At 40.0% G+C, this 23,763-nt stretch overlaps 1 protein-coding gene across 1 annotated transcript in view; it reads right to left on the bottom strand.

Annotated features, from left to right (window-relative positions):
- Positions 1–263: 263 nt before the first annotated feature.
- Positions 264–23,763, bottom strand: part of LOC124717024 (Golgi resident protein GCP60) — a 90,695-nt gene continuing 67,195 nt past the window's right edge. The window contains exons 8-9 of the mRNA XM_047243677.1: positions 12,739–12,922; positions 264–4,190 (exon numbers count right to left, since the gene is read on the bottom strand). Coding sequence (XP_047099633.1) covers positions 3,946–4,190; positions 12,739–12,922 — 429 coding nt within the window. The 3' untranslated portion in view covers positions 264–3,945. The remainder of the gene's footprint in view (positions 4,191–12,738; positions 12,923–23,763) is intronic.

The following is a 23,763-nucleotide window of genomic DNA, read 5'->3' as shown; positions in this document are numbered from 1 at the left end:
GAATGCTCTCTCCAACTGTGTTGATCAATACTTAATACTTTTAAAAATGGTGATCAATTTCCCACATTAAGATCCTTGCCTCTAACAAGTGTGAGATTAGGAGGGGTACTCTCTTGAAGTTCTCAGACAGCATGAATGTGACCAAATTACTATGATCTTGGAAAAATAAGGGTCATTAGAATACACACAGTGAAGTTTTAGTTGCCTGTATTTCATAATCATTTAAACAATTCCGTGTCCTTTTTTTTTTTTTTTTTTTTTTTTTTTTTTTTTTTTTTTTTTTTTGTAAAAAAATGGAAAAAATTGAATCATCGATTGGGAAAAAATGACTGATCTTAAGATTTAACTTGAACAAATTTAAAAGAAGGGTAGGATTTGACATTAAAGAAGGATTCATTGAAGGTGATCAAGAATTGGGAAACCCAGAATGGAATAATGACAATATTATGAAAAGGATAGATTGCTACTCACCATATAGCCGAAATGTTGAGTCGCAGACAGGCACAACAAAAAGACTACCAAAAATGTAAGCTTTTGGCCAGAAGGCCTTCTGAAATAGACAACATACACATACACGCAAACACAGCGCACACACACGATGACTGTCTCTGGGTGCTGGGGCCAAAAGTTTACACGTTCAGTAGTATTTTTGTTCAACACTCTGCTATATGGTGAGTAACAATACATGCTTTTCATAGTATGTTTGAGTATATTGTGACAAAAATTCATAATGCTCCAATTAGCAACATCCAGGTGAAGCTAAGAGAACTTGTTGGCATTGAGACTGCTTTCAATTTTATCACTTTTTAGGAACATTATAAAGTTGGAAAGTAACTGGACTATTGTCTCGAAGGGGACTACTTTGAAAAATAAAAAATCTCTTAGTTTTCATTTCCTTGGTCAAACCAAAAATGTTTTTAAGTGTAACAGTATTCTGATCGATTGACAGGTGATCTTAAGTATTTTCTAAATATCTGATCAAATGTTGACTATACAAGTATATATCATTTTCTTAAGAAGTTTATTTCTTCTTGAAAACAAACTGTTTCACCAGAAATGTCAGTTTCCACTTAGACAAGAAAAATTGGAGGATTTTAACTGAGGATTTCCTTTTTCCCTACTTAAACTTGGGAGATAAAAGTGTGTGTTACAGGGACAAAGTTCAAATTGAAAGTAAATTCAAATAAATATGGTAAAGCTTTAAATATTAGCATCTGGAATGAGAAGGACACCTTATGACCTATTATTGGGGAAAAAAGATCTATTTAAGACACTACAACACCACTGACCTATACACACACTAATGTGGGCATACCACAAATTTAAGTGAGTACTCACAACTTTTTAACAGTACAGCCATCTGATGATTATAAGAATTTGTAGTGAAAGAGCATGGTAGTATTACACATAGAGCATAACCTTTCATACTGTCAGCAAAAAATATATGCTACTACACATCAGTAGATACCAGTGTATAGAAGGATGATATTAAATGTCTGTATAACATTTACACTATATTTTTCTCAGTAAAATTAATATATGCGACACTTTAGAACAGCCTCTCACCCAATTCTATCCGTAGGAAAAACGTGTTATTAATTCAGAGTATAGCACCAAAAATAACAAAATAGACATTAATTGCAAATATTTACAAAACTACCAACAGACAATGCTTCTGTGATATGTCTCTCAACTTTTAGACAAGCACAAAAATAAGACCCAAGAATGAGAGATAAGCAATCAATCTGTAACACAACATATTGTGGTATCCCAAACATCAACTTATGACATTTACCGATGAAAATCTCACTCCTGTTACAAAGTTTCTCAATTCCACCAATAAATTCAGACATTGTATTCACATATTGCTGCATATCAGAAACAATGTGGCTGTTATAGGTGTAACCTGGAAGTTCAAGTATTAAGATTGCCACATGCATATTTGTGAACATGATCAGACCAATCAGCAATAACAGGTTATAACAGAATGATAGATTGCTATTAGATTCCACTGCTATTGCTGGAATGGTCCAAACAGCTGCACATCATTCTTGTGTTGCTTAACACTTTCCTCAGTTTCTGGAATTTCCTGGGTTGTTGATGGCGTCATGTTGTATAACACATATTATATGCCCTGAAGAAGGCTGCTTGCTACAGTGGCCAAAATATTGGTACATTTTATGACATGACACAGTCTACAACCCAGAAGAATTCTATTGAATTTGACTCCAGGTGCAAAAGCTTCCGAACACACTTTTTTCATTTGTCATCAGGTCAACTGTGAAGAGAGAGACGGTTTTAACAGACATCAAATTTTCCTCAGTAACCTAATTCTAAAAGACACTGACAGGGAAGGGGAAGGACGGGTATGGGTGACAACAACAATACACCAAGGAAGTTAAATGCCAGCTCAATAAATCGGGTTTGTAGGACGAGTGGAAGGATGTACAAAAGAAGATGGTAAATGAAATGAGGGCATAAAGAAAGATTTAGGAATAGACAAGCTAAACCAAAAAAATAAAATAAAACGGATGGAACATGTAGACTGTTTGGGTGGGGAAACATTCCATGTAAAGTCTCTGAATTACTAATGCACTGGATGAAGGAATGCAGGAAGGCAATATAAGACATGGAGTACTGCACCAGGCAATTTGCCTAATACATGAAGTGAAGAAGAGGAAGAAGAAGAAGAAGAAGAAGAAGAAGAAGAAATTGACTGCAGCTTCAGTTCACAGTGCCTAGTTATTCGTCTACATTGACATAGAAGATGGGTCTTTTCGTAGGGCCACTTCCAAATCAAATACAACGCTTAACTGCCAAAAGCAAAATGTAATATAGTTCTCCGTTACCCATGAATGAGTTTTGAATTTTTCCTGCAAGCTTTTTCTGCTCATTTAAAACCTCTTACAGAATTTTGGTTCAAGGAAGACTGCACGTATAATCAACTGTCCACACATGTAACCAGACAAAACATACAAAAAGTATGCGATATTGTACGAGAGGCAGAGCAAGTCAATTCAGACAGGTGAAAACATAACAGAAATGTGTGTGTGTGTATATATATATTCCTGCTCGACAGATTATAGCACAGCATAGATGACTATCTACCTGTTATTGGGTACGCTATGGGTATACTATAAATATCACCGGGGCTAGAATAATGTTCAATAATAAAATATAATAACAACAACAATGGAAGGACAAAAGATGTTGTTTCACTTGAGACTTTCCATTATCATATTTATAATAATAATAATAATAATAATAATAATAATAATAATATTAAAGCATTCATAACACAAATCCATACACAAATATTCCATCTTTCTGAATGACACCACCAGTTTTTCCATTTACATACTGAATCTACTTGTACACATTCTGCAACTTTTGTATCAACTTACACATGCCCACATTTACAAAGCAATTCACGTGTTAAAATTGCTAGGAAAGAATATTACATCTGAGTTTGATCGACATGCACAAATTAAAGCACATATGAAACAAAAATGATAGTTTAAAAGTTAAGTATACTCCATTTTGAGCATAAGAGATCACTAAGGCAGACGAGAATGGGGATAGTGGCTTCCTACAAAACAAACGGGTTAAAAAGTACAGGACCGAAATTATTGTTCCCTGAAATGAACATATTTAGGCAGTAAACATATCAGATAACAGAAAACCACAGCCAGTAGTACAGATCAAAGTGTCTCACAAGATACTACTGCGACACATATTTCAACCCTTCACTGCCTAATTTATTGCACATTCAGAGAAATGTTAAATCAGAAAATTTAGTAAACAGCAGATATCTGCACTCGTGTTTCAAACAACATTTACTCGGAGCATTCAACTTCACGACAAATCAAAATAAGAAAGGAGAACAGTGTTCGACTGCCCTCACTTATGCCACCACGAGCGGCCCGCACATCCCCCGCCGGACACTCACCGCGTGTAGTAGACGCGGTAGTAGAGAGTCTTGGAGCGCCACAGGCTGTACGAGTTGTCGAACTTGAGCAGGTAGACACCCTGGCCCGGGTACACGTGGCTGCCGGCATACACCTCCAGCTGGCACTCGCGCCGGAACACCGGCACGATCACCGACAGTGGCGGCCGGCTCGCGTCGGCCGCTGCCGCCCGCAGGCTCGCGACACCGCCCCCTCGCTCGACGTCGTCGCCCAGTCCGAGGTCTGGATGTGAACAGCAGGTGAAAGGAGGTGGTGTGCAGATACTTACAACTGTGCTGGGTTAGTCAATATAAAAACAACCAGTTTTAATTAACTTTTGGACCTCGATGTTCCAGATTTTTCCAATTTTATTTTTAAATATCTACATCTACACACCCAGACCTACATCCATAGCCCTGTGGCTAAACATGCCTTGGTGCACAGCCAGCACATCTTGGCACAGTGTTACACCGTCCGGGTTATCTGGATACTTCCCACTAACACCAAACTGTCAGAACTCCGGAGATGGGAACTTGCCCTTCAGTATATCCTCTCTTCTCGTTATCCGCCAGGCCTCAACCTCCGCTAATTTCAAGTTGCCGCCGCTCATACCTCACCTGTCTTTCAACAACATCTTTGCCTCTTTACTTCCACCTCGACTAACATCTCTGCCCGAACTCTTTGCCTTTACAAATGTCTGCTTGTGTCTGTGTATGTGCGGATGGATGTGTGTGTGTGTGTGTGTGTGTGTGTGCGCGCGAGTGTATACCTGTCCTTTTTTCCCCCCTAAGGTAAGTCTTTCCGCTCCCGGGATTGGAATGACTCCTTACCCTCTCCCTTAAAACCCACATCCTTTCGTCTTTCCCTCTCCTTCCCTCTTTCCTGACGAAGCAACCATTGGTTGCGAAACCTAGAATTTTGTGTGTATGTATGTGTCTGTCTGTGTTTCTATCGACCTGCCAGCGCTTTCGTATGGTAAGTCACATCATCTTTGTATAAAAACAAAGATGTTGTGACTTACCAAATGAAAGTGCTGGCAGGTCGACAGACACACAAACAAACACAAACATACACACAAAATTCAAGCTTTCGCAACAAACTGTTGCCTCATCAGGAAAGAGGGAAGGAGAGGGAAAGACGAAAGGATGTGGGTTTTAAGGGAGAGGGTAAGGAGTTATTCCAACCCCGGGAGCGGAAAGACTTACCTTAGGGGGAAAAAAGGATGGGTATACACTCGCGCGCACAGACACCCACATATCCATCCACACATATACAGACACAAGCAGACAGAACTTATTGTTTCTCCAGCTTGATATTTCTTTCTCCATCTTGATATTTAATCCACTGTTTGTGAACACACACATCAAAAATATAACTTTTTATTTTTTAGGAAAAGCAAATGCAGTAGTTAAAGTCTCTTCGGGTTTGCTGCCAGGTCCTAAAATCGACTCTATTCGATATTTTGGCGATCCAACTGGTCGCCGTCTTCAGGAGAATGCTGCTGCTGCTGCTGCTGCTGCTGCTGCTGAGGCCCGCTGAGACTCATCAGCAGAAGCAGCAGCAGCATTCTCCTGAAGACGGCGACCAGTTGGATCGCCAAAATATTGAATCGAGTTTATTGTAGGATCCGGCAGCAAACCCGAAGAGACTTACAAGACTTATTACGCTGGGAAAGTCTACAAAGTCACAAATGCAATATTTCTGATTTTTCCGATTTTTGGGGGCTAACATGAAGCAAACGATTACAGCATTAATGTATTCTAGTCCATGTTTAAACATTTACAGTGATATCATTTTCATCTACTTCGTAAGAATTCAGATGCAGAAGTGATTTCTGTATAACCTATGAATCCCTCTCTAGGACTCCGAACAGAGTTTTATATTCTGGTCTAATAACAGGTTGCCGATGGGTATCAAGCAGAAAATTGGAAATTCAAAAACAGAGTAAAAGAATACCTCATTACTAACTCCTTTTGCAATTTAACAGAATAATTTGACTCAGAAATGTAATATTTATATTATGTGGATCCTAACTTTTCTTGTATACAGACAGCTGAGTGAGCTCTGTATGTAGCTATATAACTCCTCTGTTTAAAGTATCAGATAACAACGGCTGCTGAGCAGTACAGAAGAAAGAAAAGCGCCTTTATACAAAGTGCAGTAGCTGTTTTTCTCCTAATATACACTGAGGTGACAAACATCACAGAATATCGTGTCGGACCTTCTGCTGCCACCGTAGCGCAGCAATTCGCCACGCGTGGGCTCAGCGAGCTGTCGGCAGGCCCCTGCAGAAATACTGAGCCGTACTGCCTCTATAGCCATCCATAATTAAAGTATTGCCAGTGCAGGATTTTGTGCAAGAACTGACCACTCGATTTGTCCCGTAAAAGTTTGATGGGATTCACATTTAGTGATCTGGGTGACCAAATCATTCACTCGAATTTTCCAGAATGTTCTTCAAACCAATCACGAACAACTGTGGCCCTCCGACACGGCTCATTCTCATCCGCGAGAATTCCAATGTTGTTTGGGAACAACTTCTTTGCGAATGGCTGCAAATGGTCTCCAAGTAGCTGAACATAACCATTTCCAGTCAAAGATCAGTTCAGTTGGACCAGAGGACCCAGTCCATTCGTGCAGACACAGCCTACACCATTATGGAGACACCATCAGCTTGCACGGTGTGTTGTTAACAACTAGGGTCCACAGCTTTGTAGGTCTGTACTACACTTGAACGCAGCCATTAGCTCTCGAAGTGAACTCCATCCGAACAGGTCGCGGAAGGCCCGACACTACTGACCGACCACCGTACCACCCTCAGGTGTCACTGGATGCGGATACGGAAGGCCGTGAGGTCGGCACACTGCTCTCCCAGCCAGTGTCAGTTTTCGTGACTGGAGCTGCTACTCCTCAATCGGGTAGTACCTAAATTTGCCTCACAGGAGCTGAGTGCACCCTGCTTGCCAACAGCACTCGGCAGACTGGACAGTCATCCATCCGAGTGCTAGCCGAGCCCGAAAGTGCTCAACTTCGGTGATCTGAAGCGAACTGACGTTACGACTGTGGCGAGACCTTAGGCCTATCCTTAGCTGGTACCAACTGAAACTGGGACTCGTCTGACCACGCCACAGTTTTCCAGCCATCTAGGGTCCAATCAATATGGGCACGAGCACAGGAGAGGCACTGCACGCAATGTGCTGTTAGTAAAGATATTCTCATCAAATATATGTTCCCATAGCCCATTAACACCAAATTTTGCCACAGTGTCCTACCAGATATGTCCATCATATGTCCCATACTGAGTTCATTGAGTTCTGCAGTTATGTCATGCAGTGTTGCTCATCTGTTAGCACTGACAACTCTACGCAAATGCTGCTGCTCTCGGTCATTAAGTGAAGACCGTCGGTCACTGTTGTCCACGGAGAGATACAATGTCTGAAATTGTTACATAGAATTTTCAAAGCGTTTGCAAGTATATTCATTCTATGATTCTATGAATAGTTAGAACCACAAGTTCCTCTAAATAAGGGTTCACCTTCTGAGGATGTAATGTTTCAGAGTAGAGAAGGAATTAGCGTATTTCATCAAAATATAAGAGGTATTAGAGATAATGTTAGTGAACCGCTTAAAGAAGTTGACTCTGAAATTATTGGTATATCAGAGCACCATTTAAATAATTTGACAATTCAGAGGCTTCCTTTGTGAGGATACAGATTAGCTGGCTGTTTTTCAAAGAGTTCCGTGTGGGGTGGGGGAGTGCCTACGCATGTAAAAAACAGTATTCCATTCGAGTCCATAGACTATCATGACACTGCACTGAACAGATATTTGAATGTTGTGCAGAGCAGTTAAATTTGGTGAAACTAAACTTCTAACTGTTGTTGTTTATACATCCCCTAACCCTGATTTCAGATCATTTCTGCTCGAGGTAGACAAGGTTCTTGATTCACTTTGTAGGAAGTAGCAGAAATTAGTTATATGTGGTAGCTTCAATATAAATTTTGTATATGATGGTGCAAGAAAAAGGATGTTGGTAGATCTCTGAATTCATATGATCTGATGCAGACTGTGTTTTTTCTAACTAGGGCGCAGGGGAATAGCAGCACAGCCATAGACAACATTTTTATTCGTTCTTCATTACTAGATGGGCATTCTGTTAGTAAAAGGGTGAATGGCCTTTCAGACCGTGATGCACAAATTTTAACACTAAAAGGCTATTTTACTCAAACAAATGTCACATATAATTACAAACTATGGAGGAAAGTTAATCCAATAGCAATAGAGAGTTTTTTAAACCTTGCGAACGAACAAGAGTGGGAGGATGTTTATAGTGCCTATAACATAGACGATAAATGTAATGCCTTCCTTAACACATTTCTCATGCTCTTTGAGAGTTACTTTCCATTAGAACATTCTAAACAGTGTACTAGCAGTAATAGGCAGCCCGGGTGGCTGACTAGTAGGATAAGGATATCTTGTAGAACAAAGCGGGAATTACATCAAAATGTTAGAAGTACGCACAATCAAGCTATAATAGCCCATTATAAGGTGTTTAAAAATGTTATTAGGAAGGCAAAGAGTATATAGTATTATATTTTGGGGTAGCTCTTCCCATTCTTAAAGGATATTTTTGGCTCAGAAATGGGCAGTTTGGGTAATAAGTGGTGAAAGTTCATGAACCTCTTCTTGATCCTTGTTCACGAGTCTGGGTATTTTGACATTGGCCTTTCAATACATATATTCCCTACTGTCATTTCTTGTTAACAATTTTAGCTTATTCCCAAGAATAGTTCACAGGATAATATTAAAACTATATGGCCAGTTGTGAAGGAAGTCAGTTCGCAGTAAAAATATTTCTGTTACTGATAAATCGGATGTATGTACAATATTTAACAATCATTTTCTGAGCATTGCTGGTGAATTAAACAAAAATTTAATTTCTACAGGGAAACATATAACTTTCTTAGCAAATGCCTTTCCGAGACTGATGTCTGAAATACTCCTCTTTGATACAGACAAGGTGAAGATTGAGTCAATAATTAAATCACTTAAGGAGTCTCATGGTTATGTGTGCTGCACATGTTAGCCCTATATTTAGCCAAATTTGTTGTTTTTCCTTTAGGAATGGTCAGATTCCTGAACGATTCAAGTACTCAGTAGTAAAGCCACTTTATAAAAGGGGATAAAGGGATAATGTAGATAATTTTAGACCTATTTCTACGCCATCAGTGTTTGTTAAAGTTATCGAAAAGGCTGTGTATGTAAGGATAATTCATCATTTTGTATCACACGATTTGCTATCAATTGTACAGTTTGGCTTTAGAAGTCGATTAACAACTGAAAATTCTACATTCTCTTTTCTCTGTGAGGTACTGGATGGATTAAACAAAAGGTTTTGAATGCTTGGCATATTTTTTGATTTAACTAAGTCATTTGATTGTGCTGATCACAAAATATTGCTCCACAAGTTGGACCATTACGGAATACTGGGAGCAGCTCACAATTGGTTCACCTCTTACTTTAGCAACAGACAGCAAACACAATGTTGAGAATGGCCGTGATGTGGGGTACAGACAAGTGGGGGATGCCCCAGGGATCAGTGTGGGGGCCACTCCTGTTCCCTATTTACATAAATGATATGCCCTCTAGTATTACGGGTAACTCTAAAATATTTCTGTTAGCTGAGTAAAGGATGTTGTGTGTAACACGGGCTCGGTTTCAAATAGTGCAGTTCATGACCTAAATTCATGACCTGTAGAAAATTAACACTAAATCACAGTTAAGACTCAGTTTTTACAGTTTCTAACACACAATTCAACTAAACCTGACGTTTTAATTTCACAGAATGGGCATATGATTAGTGAAACTGAACAATTCATATTTCTAGGTGTTCAGATAGATAGTAAACTGTCATGGAAAACCCATGTTCAGGATCTTATTCAAAGACTTAATGCTGCCATTTTTACTATACGAACGGTATCTGAAGTGAGTGATCGTTCAACATGAAAATTAGTTTACTTCGCTTATTTTCATTTGCTTATGTCGTATGGTATTATATTTTGGGGTAGCTCTTCCCATTCTTAAAGGATATTTTTGGCTCAGAAATGGGCAGTTTGGGTAATAAGTGGTGAAATTCACGAACCTCTTCTTGATCCTTGTTCACGAGTCTGGGTATTTTGACATTGGCCTTTCAATACATATATTCCTTACTGTCATTTCTTGTTAACAATATTAGCTTATTCCCAAGAATAAGCAGCTTTCACTCAGTTAATACTCAGCAGAAATCAACCTGCATTTGGATCGGACTTCCTTAACTCTTGTGCAGAAAGGTGTGCAGTATACTGCTGCATCCATTTTCAATAAACTACCACTCAAATTAAAAAATCTTAGCAGTAATCCACGCGCTTTCGAATCGATACTGAAGAGTTTCCTCATGGGCCACTCCTTCTATCCTGCCAAGGAGTTCCTCGAAAAATTAAGCTGATTCTTGTTGTGTTGTTGATTGTGTTGATTTAGACTTATGGATTGAGTGTTTCGGGTTCATAAACATTTTATTTTTATCTGTCATTACTTTTATGTCATAATTTCATGTACTGACACTTCCCATGACCTTGGAGATTTGATCCTCAATTTGGTCCTAAGGAATTTGGCGTGTAAATAAATACATAATCTTCACAAAGAAAAACCACTGCAGGACATGTCAATGACAATCAGATGGCTATTGCTTTGAGACTATTCCTGAGCCCCTTTGACCATCATCTGTACGAATTGAACATTAGTTGGAGGGCAGATTAATTTTTGGAGAGACCTGTTTCATGGATAAAAGAATCAAATTCCATCTTAACGATACCAAAACTCAGTAAAAGCCTTCCAAGAAAACTTATCCTTATGATAATAACTTAAGCAGGTCCTACGTGTCATTAGATGCCCATAGAGTTAAGAAAAAATACTGTACGTAGCAGGGTTTCTTATTTTAAAAATCAGATTGCAAAGTTGTAAGACATCAACATAAACTGCAGGAAACTTTTAGTACATCAAAAATTTGCAAAAACAAAAGGGCACTGCTGAATTTCAGCTCTTTGCCAATATTCTAATATAATTTACCGTGCGTCGGCAAAGTCTCTCTGCGGCAGCGAGCCTCATGTGCCTCCCCTTGCAGAATGTGTAAAATTGGCAGCACATTCAAGTCTCGCCTGCACGTGTTCCGTCTATCTGCAATGGTAGGGTGGGGGACAGTAGTGTTGCATGTGTTGCAGCTTTTAGTTGTGTTATCGTCCACTTCTTGTGTAAACTGTGTGTTGTGAGAATGCTTGCTATTGCGGAGAGTATCAGCAGTTGGGTAACTGGTTAAGGGTCTTATTGTAGTTTTGTAGAAGTAGTTGCAGTATTTTAAAAATTGTTAGAAATAAATAGTTAATACGTTATTTATTACTATCCAAGAAAATGTGATTTGTATGGCCTATTTTAGCTATTAAGATAATAGGCTGTAATTACCAAGAACAAATAAATAAATAAATGTTGCAGAGGGAGCATTTTTAGTGGAAGAGGTTTTCTGTGCAGAAGGAAACTCTTCAGGCCACGTGAGGCGGCAATTTAGTTTACGCTTTCCTACTTCAAGGTGCCCACATCATGACTCTGTACAAGATTTAACTTGCAAATTCCACACAGCACATGCAGTTCAAGATGCAGCACGAACTGGTAAGCCCATAGAAGGGAAGCTTGATGTCACTTTGGATATCATAAGCTTGACGACACTTTGGACATCGTGCTGCAGAGTCCAACAAAATCAGTGAGGAGAGTGTCTCATACGATAGCACGTAAGGCCGCAACCAAAAACCTGGGGACGTATCCATAAAAAATTACTGCTGTGCAACAATTACATTGTATATACCATGTAATAGTGTACTGTGAATGGTTTCAGCGATTTGTTAACTGACATACAGCTAATGTTTTAGTTTGAACCTTTTTCACTGAAGGGGTTTGGTTCCACCTGTGTCGCGACAGTAATTCCAAAATTCACGAATTTGGTCATCAGAAAATCCACACGCCGTATGAGAATGCCATTGCACACAGAGAAAATAATAATGTGGGTGAAATAATGTGAACATGAATCATAGGATGATCTTTTTCAATATTAACGTAACCTTCAATGTCTATTATTCCCAGATAATTTAACCATTTATTCCCCTGCTAAATGAAAATGACATCAATTATTCATTTTTCCAAAAAGACAACACTACTGCTCATATGGCAGACCAGTCCATATGACTTTTAGATGACATCTGTGGAGGCAGAGTAATTATGAAAGGTCTCTGGCCCCTGCACTCACCAAATCTCTCTCTGCCTGAATATTTCCTTTCGGGTGTGGCTACAACATTCGTGTATCAAAATAACCCAAAGATATTAGGTGAACTGAAGACTGCAACAACTGATTATCTGCATTACATTACACGTGGAACATTGGTAAAGGTGTTTGCAAACAAATGTAAACATATTTAACTATGCCTTCAAAAATGAGGAAAACATTTCCACCACCTAAAGTGATTTTGGTGAGTATAAAGTATTTCATTGTAATTAATATTATTTTTTTTTTCACTGTAATAATGTTGAATCCCATATCCCAACATAACTGTGGCCACTAGCAGTGAATCCCGGCCCCTAGCCTATACAGTGAAATGAATGTTCTGCCAACCTTACACAACCCTCGAGGCAAGACATGTGGAGCTCGACACTGCAGAGACACTTTACGGACGTATTTGTATACAGCATATGTCCCAAATGTAATTCATACCATCATTGTCCTCATCATCATCAAATTCCTCTTCATCTTCTTCTTCGCTCTCTGCGATGTGAACAGAAACTTGACTGGTGGTTGGTTTCGCCCATTCAAAATATACTCCGAAACCAATATCGTAGTTGTCTGTTGCAAACTCCCAAAACAGGCATGTGCCATCTTCGTGTGTTGGAACTCGTACCTACAAAGAGAACACATCAACAAAATCATTTACAAACAAAAAACTGTTAATGCCAACTTACTTCACATGGCTGCAAAACAATTACCGTATTTACTCCAATCTGAGCCACACTTTTTTTTCCAGTTTTTGTAATCCAAAAAACCACATGCGGCTTAGAATCGGGTGCAAAGTAAGCGGAAGTTCTGAAAAAATGTTGGTAGGTGCCGCCACAACTAACTTCTGCTATAGAATTTATGTACTGCTACACAGGCATGCCTTGCAGGCACAAAGATAAATACTGGTGCCAAAACCTCTGCATCAGTAAATAAATTTCTAGGAAAAGGTAGAAGACGAGCTTTTTTCTTGCCCCGAGTTTCGACCACCGCTTTTTCATACATTATCGAACAAAGTAAATAGAAATTCCGTATTGTTCACCTTCGAATGTAGCAGCCTTTTCAATGTTTGTAGCAACAAAAATAAATTTCGTTACACTAAAATACCAACAATGTACAAGGCTTTAGGATTGTTGCACGAGATGATAAGCTGGGTCTCATTAAGATTTCACGTAGTGCACCTATTGCTTCGTGGAATTTTGTAAAGTGCTTGCTGGTGTTAGTGAACCATAGTGAAGCGCTTTCATTATAGTGCCAAATTCAAGAGGGGAGTTATTTCTTTTGTGGAACAAAGTTCTAATCATTCTGCAGGTCTGCAATAAGGGATCGATGAGAGCAACGTCATGCAATGACAACTGCAGAGAGACGAATTATTTGAATGTTCAAGTAGCAGGAAAGCATTTAGCAGGCCAAGGTGTGGCCAATATCATGCACTAGAAGTGATTTTAAATGAATTTGTTAAGGAACAGTGTCAGAAATTCCTTCCAGTGAACACTGAAATTTTAAAAATTAAGGCACATGAAATTGCTAGAGAGCAAAAAATCGAAAAATTTAAGGCTAGTCGGAGCTGGATTGATCTGTTTATGAAGTGCTGGGGTTTTTCCGTTCGAAGGCGAACTTCAGCTGCACAGAAGCTGCTAAAAAGTTATTAAGAAAAACTTGTGGAATTTCAGCACTTCATAATTAGGCGGCGCACAGAAAAGCAATAACTTCTTGGTCAGATAGGAAATGCTGACCAACTCCCGTATATTTTGACATGCCGTCAAATTATACGCAAAAGACAGAAAGACATAAGTGTTCTTACATCAGGGGGTGAAAAACAGCGGATGTCCATCATGCTTGCTTGCACAGCAGATGGACATAAATCATCCCCATTCACAGTTTTCAAGCGAAAGACTTTACCGAAATTGGAAATGTTTCCAAAAACTAATTGTACGAACAAACAAACCGGGTGGTTTTTGGAGGACATGGTGCTGGAATGGATTAAGTGTGTGTGGAATCGTCGTCCTGGCGCAATGCTTGGTTTACGCAAGTGATCTCTGGTTTGCACAGTCTGTTGGTATTAGATGCGTATGCAGGCCATACAACACCTGCAGTAAAACGAGAAGTAGAGGAAAGCAAAACGCACTAGGCAGTAATTCCAGGCGGGATGACGTCAATTCTGCAACCACTTGACGTCTTTTTGCTGATGACACTACTATTATGCTTGAAAGTCAATCAATCAGTGAACTAGTAAATAAATGTAATGCTGTACTTGTAGTTGTCCTACACTGGTTTAAGTCTAACAGATTAACACTAAATATTGAAAAAGCACAACATATTTCATGCATCATCACCAGAAAAAGAAGCAATCAACTTATACTATGACAGTCAAAATATATTACAGAGTGACACTTTAAGTTACTGGGCATTACAATTAATGACAGGTTAAACTCTTCTTATAAAAGACTAAGTGTAGTAACTTATGCCCTGCATGTAATTTCCCCTGTTGGTGATGTGAATGCTATCAAAGCAGCTTACTTTGGATATTTTCACTCCATCACGTCATATGGTATAATTTTTTGGGATAATCAACCTTTAGCCAAAAAGGTCTTTAATGCACAAAAGAGAGCAATTAGAATCATGAGTGGCATTCATCCAATATATTCTTGCAGAAACCTGTCCAGTAAGCTACAAATATTGACCACCACATCAGTACTTATTTTCTTTGATGATTTTTGTCTTGAATAACCACTCTCTTTTTACATCCAATAAAGCATACCACGATGACAACACAGGTCTTAAAATGATTTACACAGAGATCTAAAACAGCTAAGTGTCATACAAAAAGGTATTCATTATTCTGCCGCAAAACTCTTCAATTCTCTTCCATCTGATATCAAAGTCCACATTAATTCACCAGCTACATTTAAATTTAATTTAAGAAAATACCTTATCGGTAAGTCCTCCTATTTTCTGGAAGAGTAACTGCAAAGTAGGCCTAACCAGTGGCAGTCTTTTTAATTTTTTATTGTATTTCCTATTTATATTCTAGTCTCTGTTTATATTATGTTAGTTGTAATTTATCTTCGCTGCCTAAAATGATCAATGCACGAATTTTCTTTTTTCTGTTCCAAAAGTTATTTTCCACAGTTTACATAATGTTTACCTGAACTGTATTTACTTAATTTCAGTTCACCCTTTAAGTTTATATCACCAGACTGCTACGTTCTTGTCATGGTGCTAATGTTTGTTGTATATCTATAAAGATGTGAACCTGGCTCATTCACATCTTTGTGATTCATCACTATATGGATTAATGGAATATGAAATAAACAAATAACTAAAAATAAATAAATAAATTACTAAACTTCCAGGCAGATTAAAACTGTGTGCCTGACCGAGACTCGAACTCGGGACCTTTGCCTTTCGTGGGCAAGTGCTCTACCATCTGAGCTACCGAAGCACGACTCACGCCTGGTGCTCACAGCTTTACTTCTGCCAGTATCTCGTCTCCTACCTTCCAAGCTTTACAGAAGCTCTCCTGCGAACCTTGCAGAACTAGCACTCCTGAAAGAAAGGATATTGCGGAGACATGGCTTAGCCACAGCCTGTGCTAGCTAGTGCTAGTTCTGCAAGGTTCGCAGGAGAGCTTCTGTAATGTTTGGAAGGTAGGAGACGAGATACTGGCAGAAGTAAAGCTGTGAGCACCGGGCGCGAGTCGTGCTTCGGTAGCTCAGATGGTAGAGCACTTGCCCGCGAAAGGCAAAGGTCCCGAGTTCGAGTCTCGGTCGGGCACACAGTTTTAATCTGCCAGGAAGTTTCATATCAGCGTACACTCCGCTGCAGAGTGAAAATCTCATTCTGGAAATAAATTACTGCTCAGTAAACTATGGCAGATGTCCAAAGTCATATTCCCCTAATCCTCTTGAGCAGTGTATAAATAAAGTGAGCAACTGGATGGCACCTCAATACATTACTCTACCTGATAATGCTGTGTTGGTTTGAAGTACCAGTGCAAAAACTGACAATGTCCTTGGAGATAAAATCCACACTGAATGGTTTTAAAACGGATTTTTTATCTGTCTTGACTGTATCAACTTTTTTTAAATGACTTGTTCTGATTCAACATGAACCACAGTCTCAGAGCTGTAGACAACAGTAAACTAACTAAACAGCAAATACTCTAACATCAAATGCATCAGAATGTACCTGATTGTATCGGTTACAAGAGTAACTCATCCAACAGTCAGCAAAATGTAAATGCAATATCACATAATAAAATGATTGTTCAGTAGAATCCACATTATTAATATGGCTCACAAGGCTACTTCCAACTGATGGCATGTGGTACATTTGTTGCATTTGAATAAAAGAAGTACACCCACAGTGAATTAATAATAATTATTGTTCGTATGGTAAGGATGCCGTTCTTGGAGGCGCTTAATTAAAATCTGTGGTTCATAAATTATAGTAATGATGTATTTATAATGAATGGCTTTTAACCTAGGATTTCAATTAAGTACATTCAATTACTGTATGGTTAAATGATGGTGGTGTCCTCTTGGGTAAAATATTCCAGAGGTAAAATAGTCCCCCATTTGGATCCCCGGGCGGGGACTACTCAAGAGGACGTCGTTATCAGGAGAATGAAAACTGGCGTTCTACGGATCGAAGCGTGGAATGTCAGATCCCTTAATCGGGCAGGTAGGTTAGAAAATTTAAAAAGGGAAATGGATAGGTTAAAGTTAGATATAGCGGGAATTAGTGAAGTTTGGTGGCAGGAGGAACAAGACTTTTGGTAAGGTGAATACAGGGTTATAAATACTAAATCAAATAGGGGTAATGCAGGAGTAGGTTTAATAATGAATAAAAAATAGGAGTGCGGGTAAGCTACTACCAACAGCATAGTGAACGCATTATTGTGGCCAAGATAGATACGAAGCCCACGCCTACCACAGTAGTATAAGTTTATATGCCAACTAGCTCCACAGATGACGAAGAAATTGATGAAATGTATGATGAGATAAAATAAATTATTCAGGTAGTGAAGGGAGACGAAAATTTAATAGTCATGGGTGACTGGAATTCGACAGTAGGAAAAGGGAGAGATGGAAACATAGTAGGTGAATATGGATTGGGGGAAAGAAATGAAAGACAAAGCCGTCTGGTAGAATTTTGCACAGAGCATAACTTAATCATAGCTAACACTTGGTTCAAGAATCATAAAACAAGGTTGTATACATGGAAGAATCCTGGAGATTCTATAAGGTATCAGATAGACTGTATAATGGTAAGACAGAGATTTAGGAACCAGGTTTTAAACTGTAAGACATTTCCAGGGGCAGATGTGGACTCTGACCACAATCTATTGGTTATGAACTGTAGATTAAAACTGAAGAAACTGCAAAAAGGTGGGAATTTAAGGGGATGGGACCAGGATAAACTGAAAGAACCAGAGGTTGTACAGAGTTTCAGGGAGAGCATAAGGGAACGATTGACAGGGATGGGGGAAAGAAGGACAGTAGAAGAAGAATGGGTAGCTCTGAGGGATGAAGTAGTGAAGGCAGCAGAGGATCAAGTAGGTAAAAAGACGAGGGCTAGTAGAACTCCTTGGGTAACAGGAGAAATACTGAATTTTATTGATGAAAGGAGTAGATATAAAAATGCAGTAAATGAAGCAGGCAAAAAGGAATACAGACGTCTCAAAAATGAGATCGACAGGAAGTGCAAAATGGCTAAGCAGGGATGGCTAGAGGACAAATGTGAGGATGTAGAGGCTTATCTCACGAGGGGTAAGATAGATGCTGACTACAGGAAAATTAAAGAGACCTTTGGAGAAAAGAGAGCCACTTGTATGAATATCAAGAGTTCAGATGGAAACCCAGTTCTAGGCAAAGAGGGGAAAGCAGAAAAGTGGGAGGAGCATATAGAGGGTCTATACAAGGGTGACGTACTTGAGGACAACATTATGGAAATGGAAGAGGATGTAGATGAAGATGAAATGGGAGATACGATACTGCGTGAAGAGTTTGACAGAGCACTGAAAGACCTGAGTCGAAACAAGGCCCCGGGAGTAGACAACATTCCATTGGCACTACTGACGGCCTTGGGAGAGCCAGTCCTGACAAAACTCAACCATCTGGTGAGCAGAATGTATGAGACAGGCGAAATACCCTCAGACTTCAAGAAGAATATAATAATTCCAATCCCAAAGAAAGCAGGTGTTGACAGATGTGAAAATTACCAAACTATCAGTTTAACAGGTCACAGCTGCAAAATACTAACGCCAATTCTTTACAGACGAATGGGAAAATTGGTAGAAGCTGACCTCGGCGAAGATCAGTTTGGATTCCGCAGAAATGTTGGAACAAGTGAGGCAATACTGACCCTACAACTTATCTTAGAAAATAGATTACGGAAAGGCAAACCTACATTTCTAGCATTTGTAAACTTAGAAAAGCTTTTGACAATGTTGACTGGAATACTCTCTTTCAAATTCTAAAGGTTGCAGGGGGTAAAGTACAGGGAGCGAAAAGCTATTTACAATTTGTACAGAAACCAGATGGCAGTTATAAGAGTCTAAGGGCATGAAAGGGAAGCAGCGGTTGGGAAGGGAGTGAGACAGGGTTGTAGCCTGTCCCCGATGTTATTCAATCTGTATATTGAGCAAGCAGTAAAGGAAACAAAAGAAAAATTCCGAGTAGGTATTAAAGTCCATGGAGAAGAAATAAAAACGTTGAGGTTCGCCGATGACATTGTATTTCTGTCAGAGACAGCAAAGGACTTGGAAGAGCAGTTGAACGGAATGGACAGTCTTGAAAGGAGAATATAAGATCAACATCAACAAAAGCAAAACGAGGATAATGGAAAGTTGTCGAATTAAGTTGGGTGATACTGAGGGAATTAGATTAGGAAATGACACACTTAAAGTAGTAAAGGAGTTTTGCTATTTGGGGAGCAAAATAACTGATGATGGTCGAAGTAGAGAGGATATAAAATGTAGATTGGCAATGGCAAGGAAAGCGTTTCTGATGAAGAGAAATTTGTTAACATCGAGTATTGATTTAAGTGTCAGGAAGTCGTTTCTGAAAGTATTTGTATGGAATGTAGCCATGTATGGAAGTGAAACATGGACGATGACTAGTTTGGACAAGAAGAGAATAGAAGCTTTTGAAATGTGGTGCTACAGAAGGATGCTGAAGATTAGATGGGTAGATCACATAACTAATGAGGAGGTATTGAATAGGATTGAGGAGAAGAGAAGTTTGTGGCACTACTTGACTAGAAGAAGGGATTGGTTGGTAGGACATGTTCTGAGGCATCAAGGGATCACAAATTTAGCATTGGAGGGCAGCGTGGAGGGTAAAAATCGTAGAGGCAGACCAAGAGATGAATACACTAAGCAGATTCAGAAGGATGTAGGTTGCAGTAAGTACTGGGAGATGAAGCAGCTTGCACAGGATAGAGTAGCATGGAGAGCTGCATCAAACGAGTCTCAGGACTGAAGACAACAACAACAACAACAACAACAACAACAACAACAACAACATTCAATAACAGCACTCTCACCACACAGACAATAATTATTATTAATTCAGAGAGGATGCACAGGTTTTGTGAAATAATGTGTGCACACTTGAAAGGTGTGTGCATTAGCAATCTGTTGTGATCTGTGAGAGTGCACTGTATGTGAGCATTACTGTGAACTTCCTATAGAGCCCACCACAGGCGAGTGTCTATTTAAAACCTGCCACACCACACTCACACCCCGTATCATGTTATTACCTGCTTGCATACATTTACCTTACCTTACCATGTTAAGTGTATGTTATGGTGTTTGGTGCACATTCCACATCTAATAGAGTTGTACTAACATTCTTCGTTGTGTTGTATGTCCAAGTTACAACACACGTGATGATGAGTGTGGGATTATTCTCCACACAGTTTTCAGTCTCTGGTTGGTCCTCCATAGCGTTCACAATGTCTGAGAGCGCTACTGACAAGTTCTTACATCGGCTGTTTGATCAGCAAGGGGTTCTCACTGCAGTGTTGCACGAGGCATTCACCACGGCACAACATTATCAAACCATGGTGTTGCTAATGCTTGCCTCTGGTTTGGCCAGTTTGAATCCATCTCACTCTACATCGCCTGTCACGCTGCCCCTTGCACCTCCTGTCTTGCCTGTCACTACCCCTATTGTTTATCCCCTGCCGTATCCAGCTTATGATGAGTCTGTCGAAGAATGGGAAGCATTCAAAAAACAGTTGCGACAGCATTTTCATGCATTGGGTTGACTGATGTTACCTTATTCTGTACTTTTTTTTTTTGTCTTGGTTATCACGCTGCACGTATCAACTCCTTTGCCAGCTGGACCCCCTGCAGGATCTGTCTTTATTCTCTTTCGATAACACATGCGACCTTCTTTCGAAGTACTACTGTAAACAGACACTCGTCATTGCCACTCGAGTTGTGTTCTATTGGTGTCACAAGAAACCAGAAGATTCCGATAAGACTTGGGCAACTGAGCTTCACTGTTGAAGCCATCATTGTCACTTTATCAGTGATGAAAATAAGGAGTCATATCCCGACCAAACGGCTCGTGACGCAATCATTGGATTAGCCCCTGATCATGAGGTTCGTGAGCAGGGCCTTCAATATGAAAACCCCTCCCTCTTCGACATTTGCACTATTGCACAATCATTTGAGGTTTTGAGGGCTGCAGGTACTCAAACTATATCATGGTGTGAGATTGCAGAAGTTCAACCCACTTCCCCCCTGCCGTTTGTGGGACGGTTCACAATGGGACAATACGGTGGTGACAATCCACATGTGAGAAAAACATCTTGGCGGCTGGCCCACCTCAGTATGCCAGCCATGGCCGCAGCAGCAGCAGCTGCAGCACAACAAGCCCAGTAATGACAACAACGTGACCGCTCCACGCTTCCCTCTTGTCAGTCGTTTTTTGTAACTCACGACACGCCGGATTGTCCTACGCGGTGGGCCATTTGCCGCAAGTGTAACAAAACTGGCCACATTGCTCCTGCTTGCAGAAAAATTCCAACAACCTACTGCAGACACTGACACAGATGTCAATTGTATATTGGCAATCTCCGTTGCTACTAGTAAGCTTTTTATTGAGGTCAAGGTTTAGTAGAAGGTTTTGCACATGTAAGTCGACACTGGTGCTGCCATGTCATTACTCAATTTGCAAACGTACATAGGCTTGCATTCTCCCCCTTTAGTGCTACTTTTTTGTCATGTACGACAGTCACCTGTAGTAAACAAAGCATTCAGATATTAGGCAGTTTCTCAGCCCCAGTCATATATAAACAAGTGGTTCATCTGCTCACTTTTCTGATCGTGAACAGTGCACACACCAAAAATTTTTTGATACGGATGGCTTAAGCTTTTCGGGCTTACTGTTTCCGATAAAGTTAATCTTGTCCATGATCAGGTGCCTTATACACAACTCAACTCTTTATGCTCTGAATTTTTAGCCCTGTTTTTTGTGGATTTGGGTTGTGCTAGTAAATCCAAAGCCCACGTAACTGTGAAACCTTTGGCTTTTCTTTTGGGCTCGCCCAATGCCAATGGCACTCTGTGACCACGTCAAGGCGGGGCTCGATCACCTCACAGCCTCTCGGGTCATCCAACTGATCGCATCCCGTGAATGGGCTACCACACTCAATGATTGTCGAGAAGTCATCGGGATGGTTCTGCCTTTGCAGCGATTTCAAAGTTTCTGTCAGTGCTCTTCTATCATTGACACGTACCTCTTGCCACACTCTGACGAACTTTTTGCTAAGGTCATCGGTGGTCAGTATTTTTCCAAGATCTACCTCTCTAATGCGTATTTGCTGCTTCCCACTGATGCTGACTCTCAACGGCTCTCGGTCATTAACATTCCTTGTGGAGGAAGACACTGCGGACATCCGAGCTGTTCCCCAAGAGAAGTGGAATGAAGTAATGTGTTCACACTTGACAGCCACGCACATTAGCAGTGTATTGTCATCCGTGAGAGTGTGCCACGAAAGAGCAATACTGCGGATATCCGATAGAGCCCAGCAAGCCTCAGTTATCATGTTATTACTGCTTGCATCCATTTGCCTTATCTTATTGCGTTCGGTGTATGTTATGGTGGTTGGCATACATGCCACAGTCCAATAAAGATGTAGTAACATTCTTGGTTGTGTTGTGTGTCCAAGTTACATCATTTTGTTCAAATGTGACAAATGTACCAGGTACCCCTCTGCATGCATAGTCTAGGGGTAGTGACTTTAATTAGTAATCAAAACATCCTCAGTCCTCCATTTGAACCCTGCCACCACTTAAATTTTTAATAAAAAATCAGCACTGGCAGCCAAAGACTTCAGGCATAAGAAGTTACCCTCCTTCTGCTAACAGCCTTGTCAAAGAAGGTGCATGAGTGGACAGAGGTCTAAGGCACTCTTGCCTGTGGAGGTGGGAAACTTTCCCTAAAAATGGAAGGATCAGCAATGATCAATGGCATGCAGATGCAGAAAACAATGGAAATCCCTGCATTAAAGAAACATGATGTGTGGCTACAAGACACGTGGCCTGTAATTGAAAAAGTGTCACAATAATCTCTCCGGTGGCAAAAGATTCTGGAATACTCCCAATAGTGCCTCATTCGGATCTCCAGGAGGGGACTGTCAAGGGGAAGGTGATCATGAGGAAAAACTCAATAAACATTGAAATGATAACGTTCTATGAGTTGGAGCATCAAATGTCAGAAGCTTGAATGTGGCAGGGAAGACAGAAAGTCTGAAAAGGGAAATGCGGAAATGCAAAGGTCAGATCTAGAAAGAAGACAAGGATTTCTGGTCATATTTGTATAGGGTAATATCAAAAGCAGCAGAAAATGGTGTAATGGGAGTAGGATTCATTATGCATAGGAAGATAGGGCAGGGAGCGTGTTATTGTGAACAGTTCAATGATAGGGTTGTTCTCATTGGAATCGACAACACACCAACACCGACAATGATAGTACAGGTATACATGCCGATGTCGCAAGCTGAAGATGAGGAGATAAAAAATATATATAATGATACTGAACAGGTAATTCAGTGCATAAAGGGAGATGAAACTCTAATCGTAATGAGGGATTGGAATGTGGCTGTATGGGAAGGAGTAGGAGAAAGAGTTATAGAATAATAAAGGCTTGGTACTAGAAATGACAGAGAAGAAAGACTAACCACATTCTGTAATAAATTTCGGCTAATAAGTGAGTACTCTGTTCAAGAATCACAAGAGGAGGATGAATGCTTGGAAAAGGCTGGGAGATATGGGAAGATTTCAGTTAGATTACATCATGGTCAAACAGACTCTGAAATCAGATACTGGATTTAAGGCGTACCCAGGAGCAGATACAGATGGTTCAAATGGCTCTGAGCACTATGGGACTCAACTGCTGAGGTCATTAGTCCCATAGAACTTAGAACTAGTTAAACCTAACTAACCTAAGG

Source organism: Schistocerca piceifrons, chromosome 9 (genome assembly GCF_021461385.2).
Source record: "Schistocerca piceifrons isolate TAMUIC-IGC-003096 chromosome 9, iqSchPice1.1, whole genome shotgun sequence".
NCBI lineage: Eukaryota > Metazoa > Arthropoda > Insecta > Orthoptera > Acrididae > Schistocerca > Schistocerca piceifrons.
Note: the sequence above shows the minus strand (reverse complement) of the source record. Positions and strands in the feature narration are given on the sequence as shown.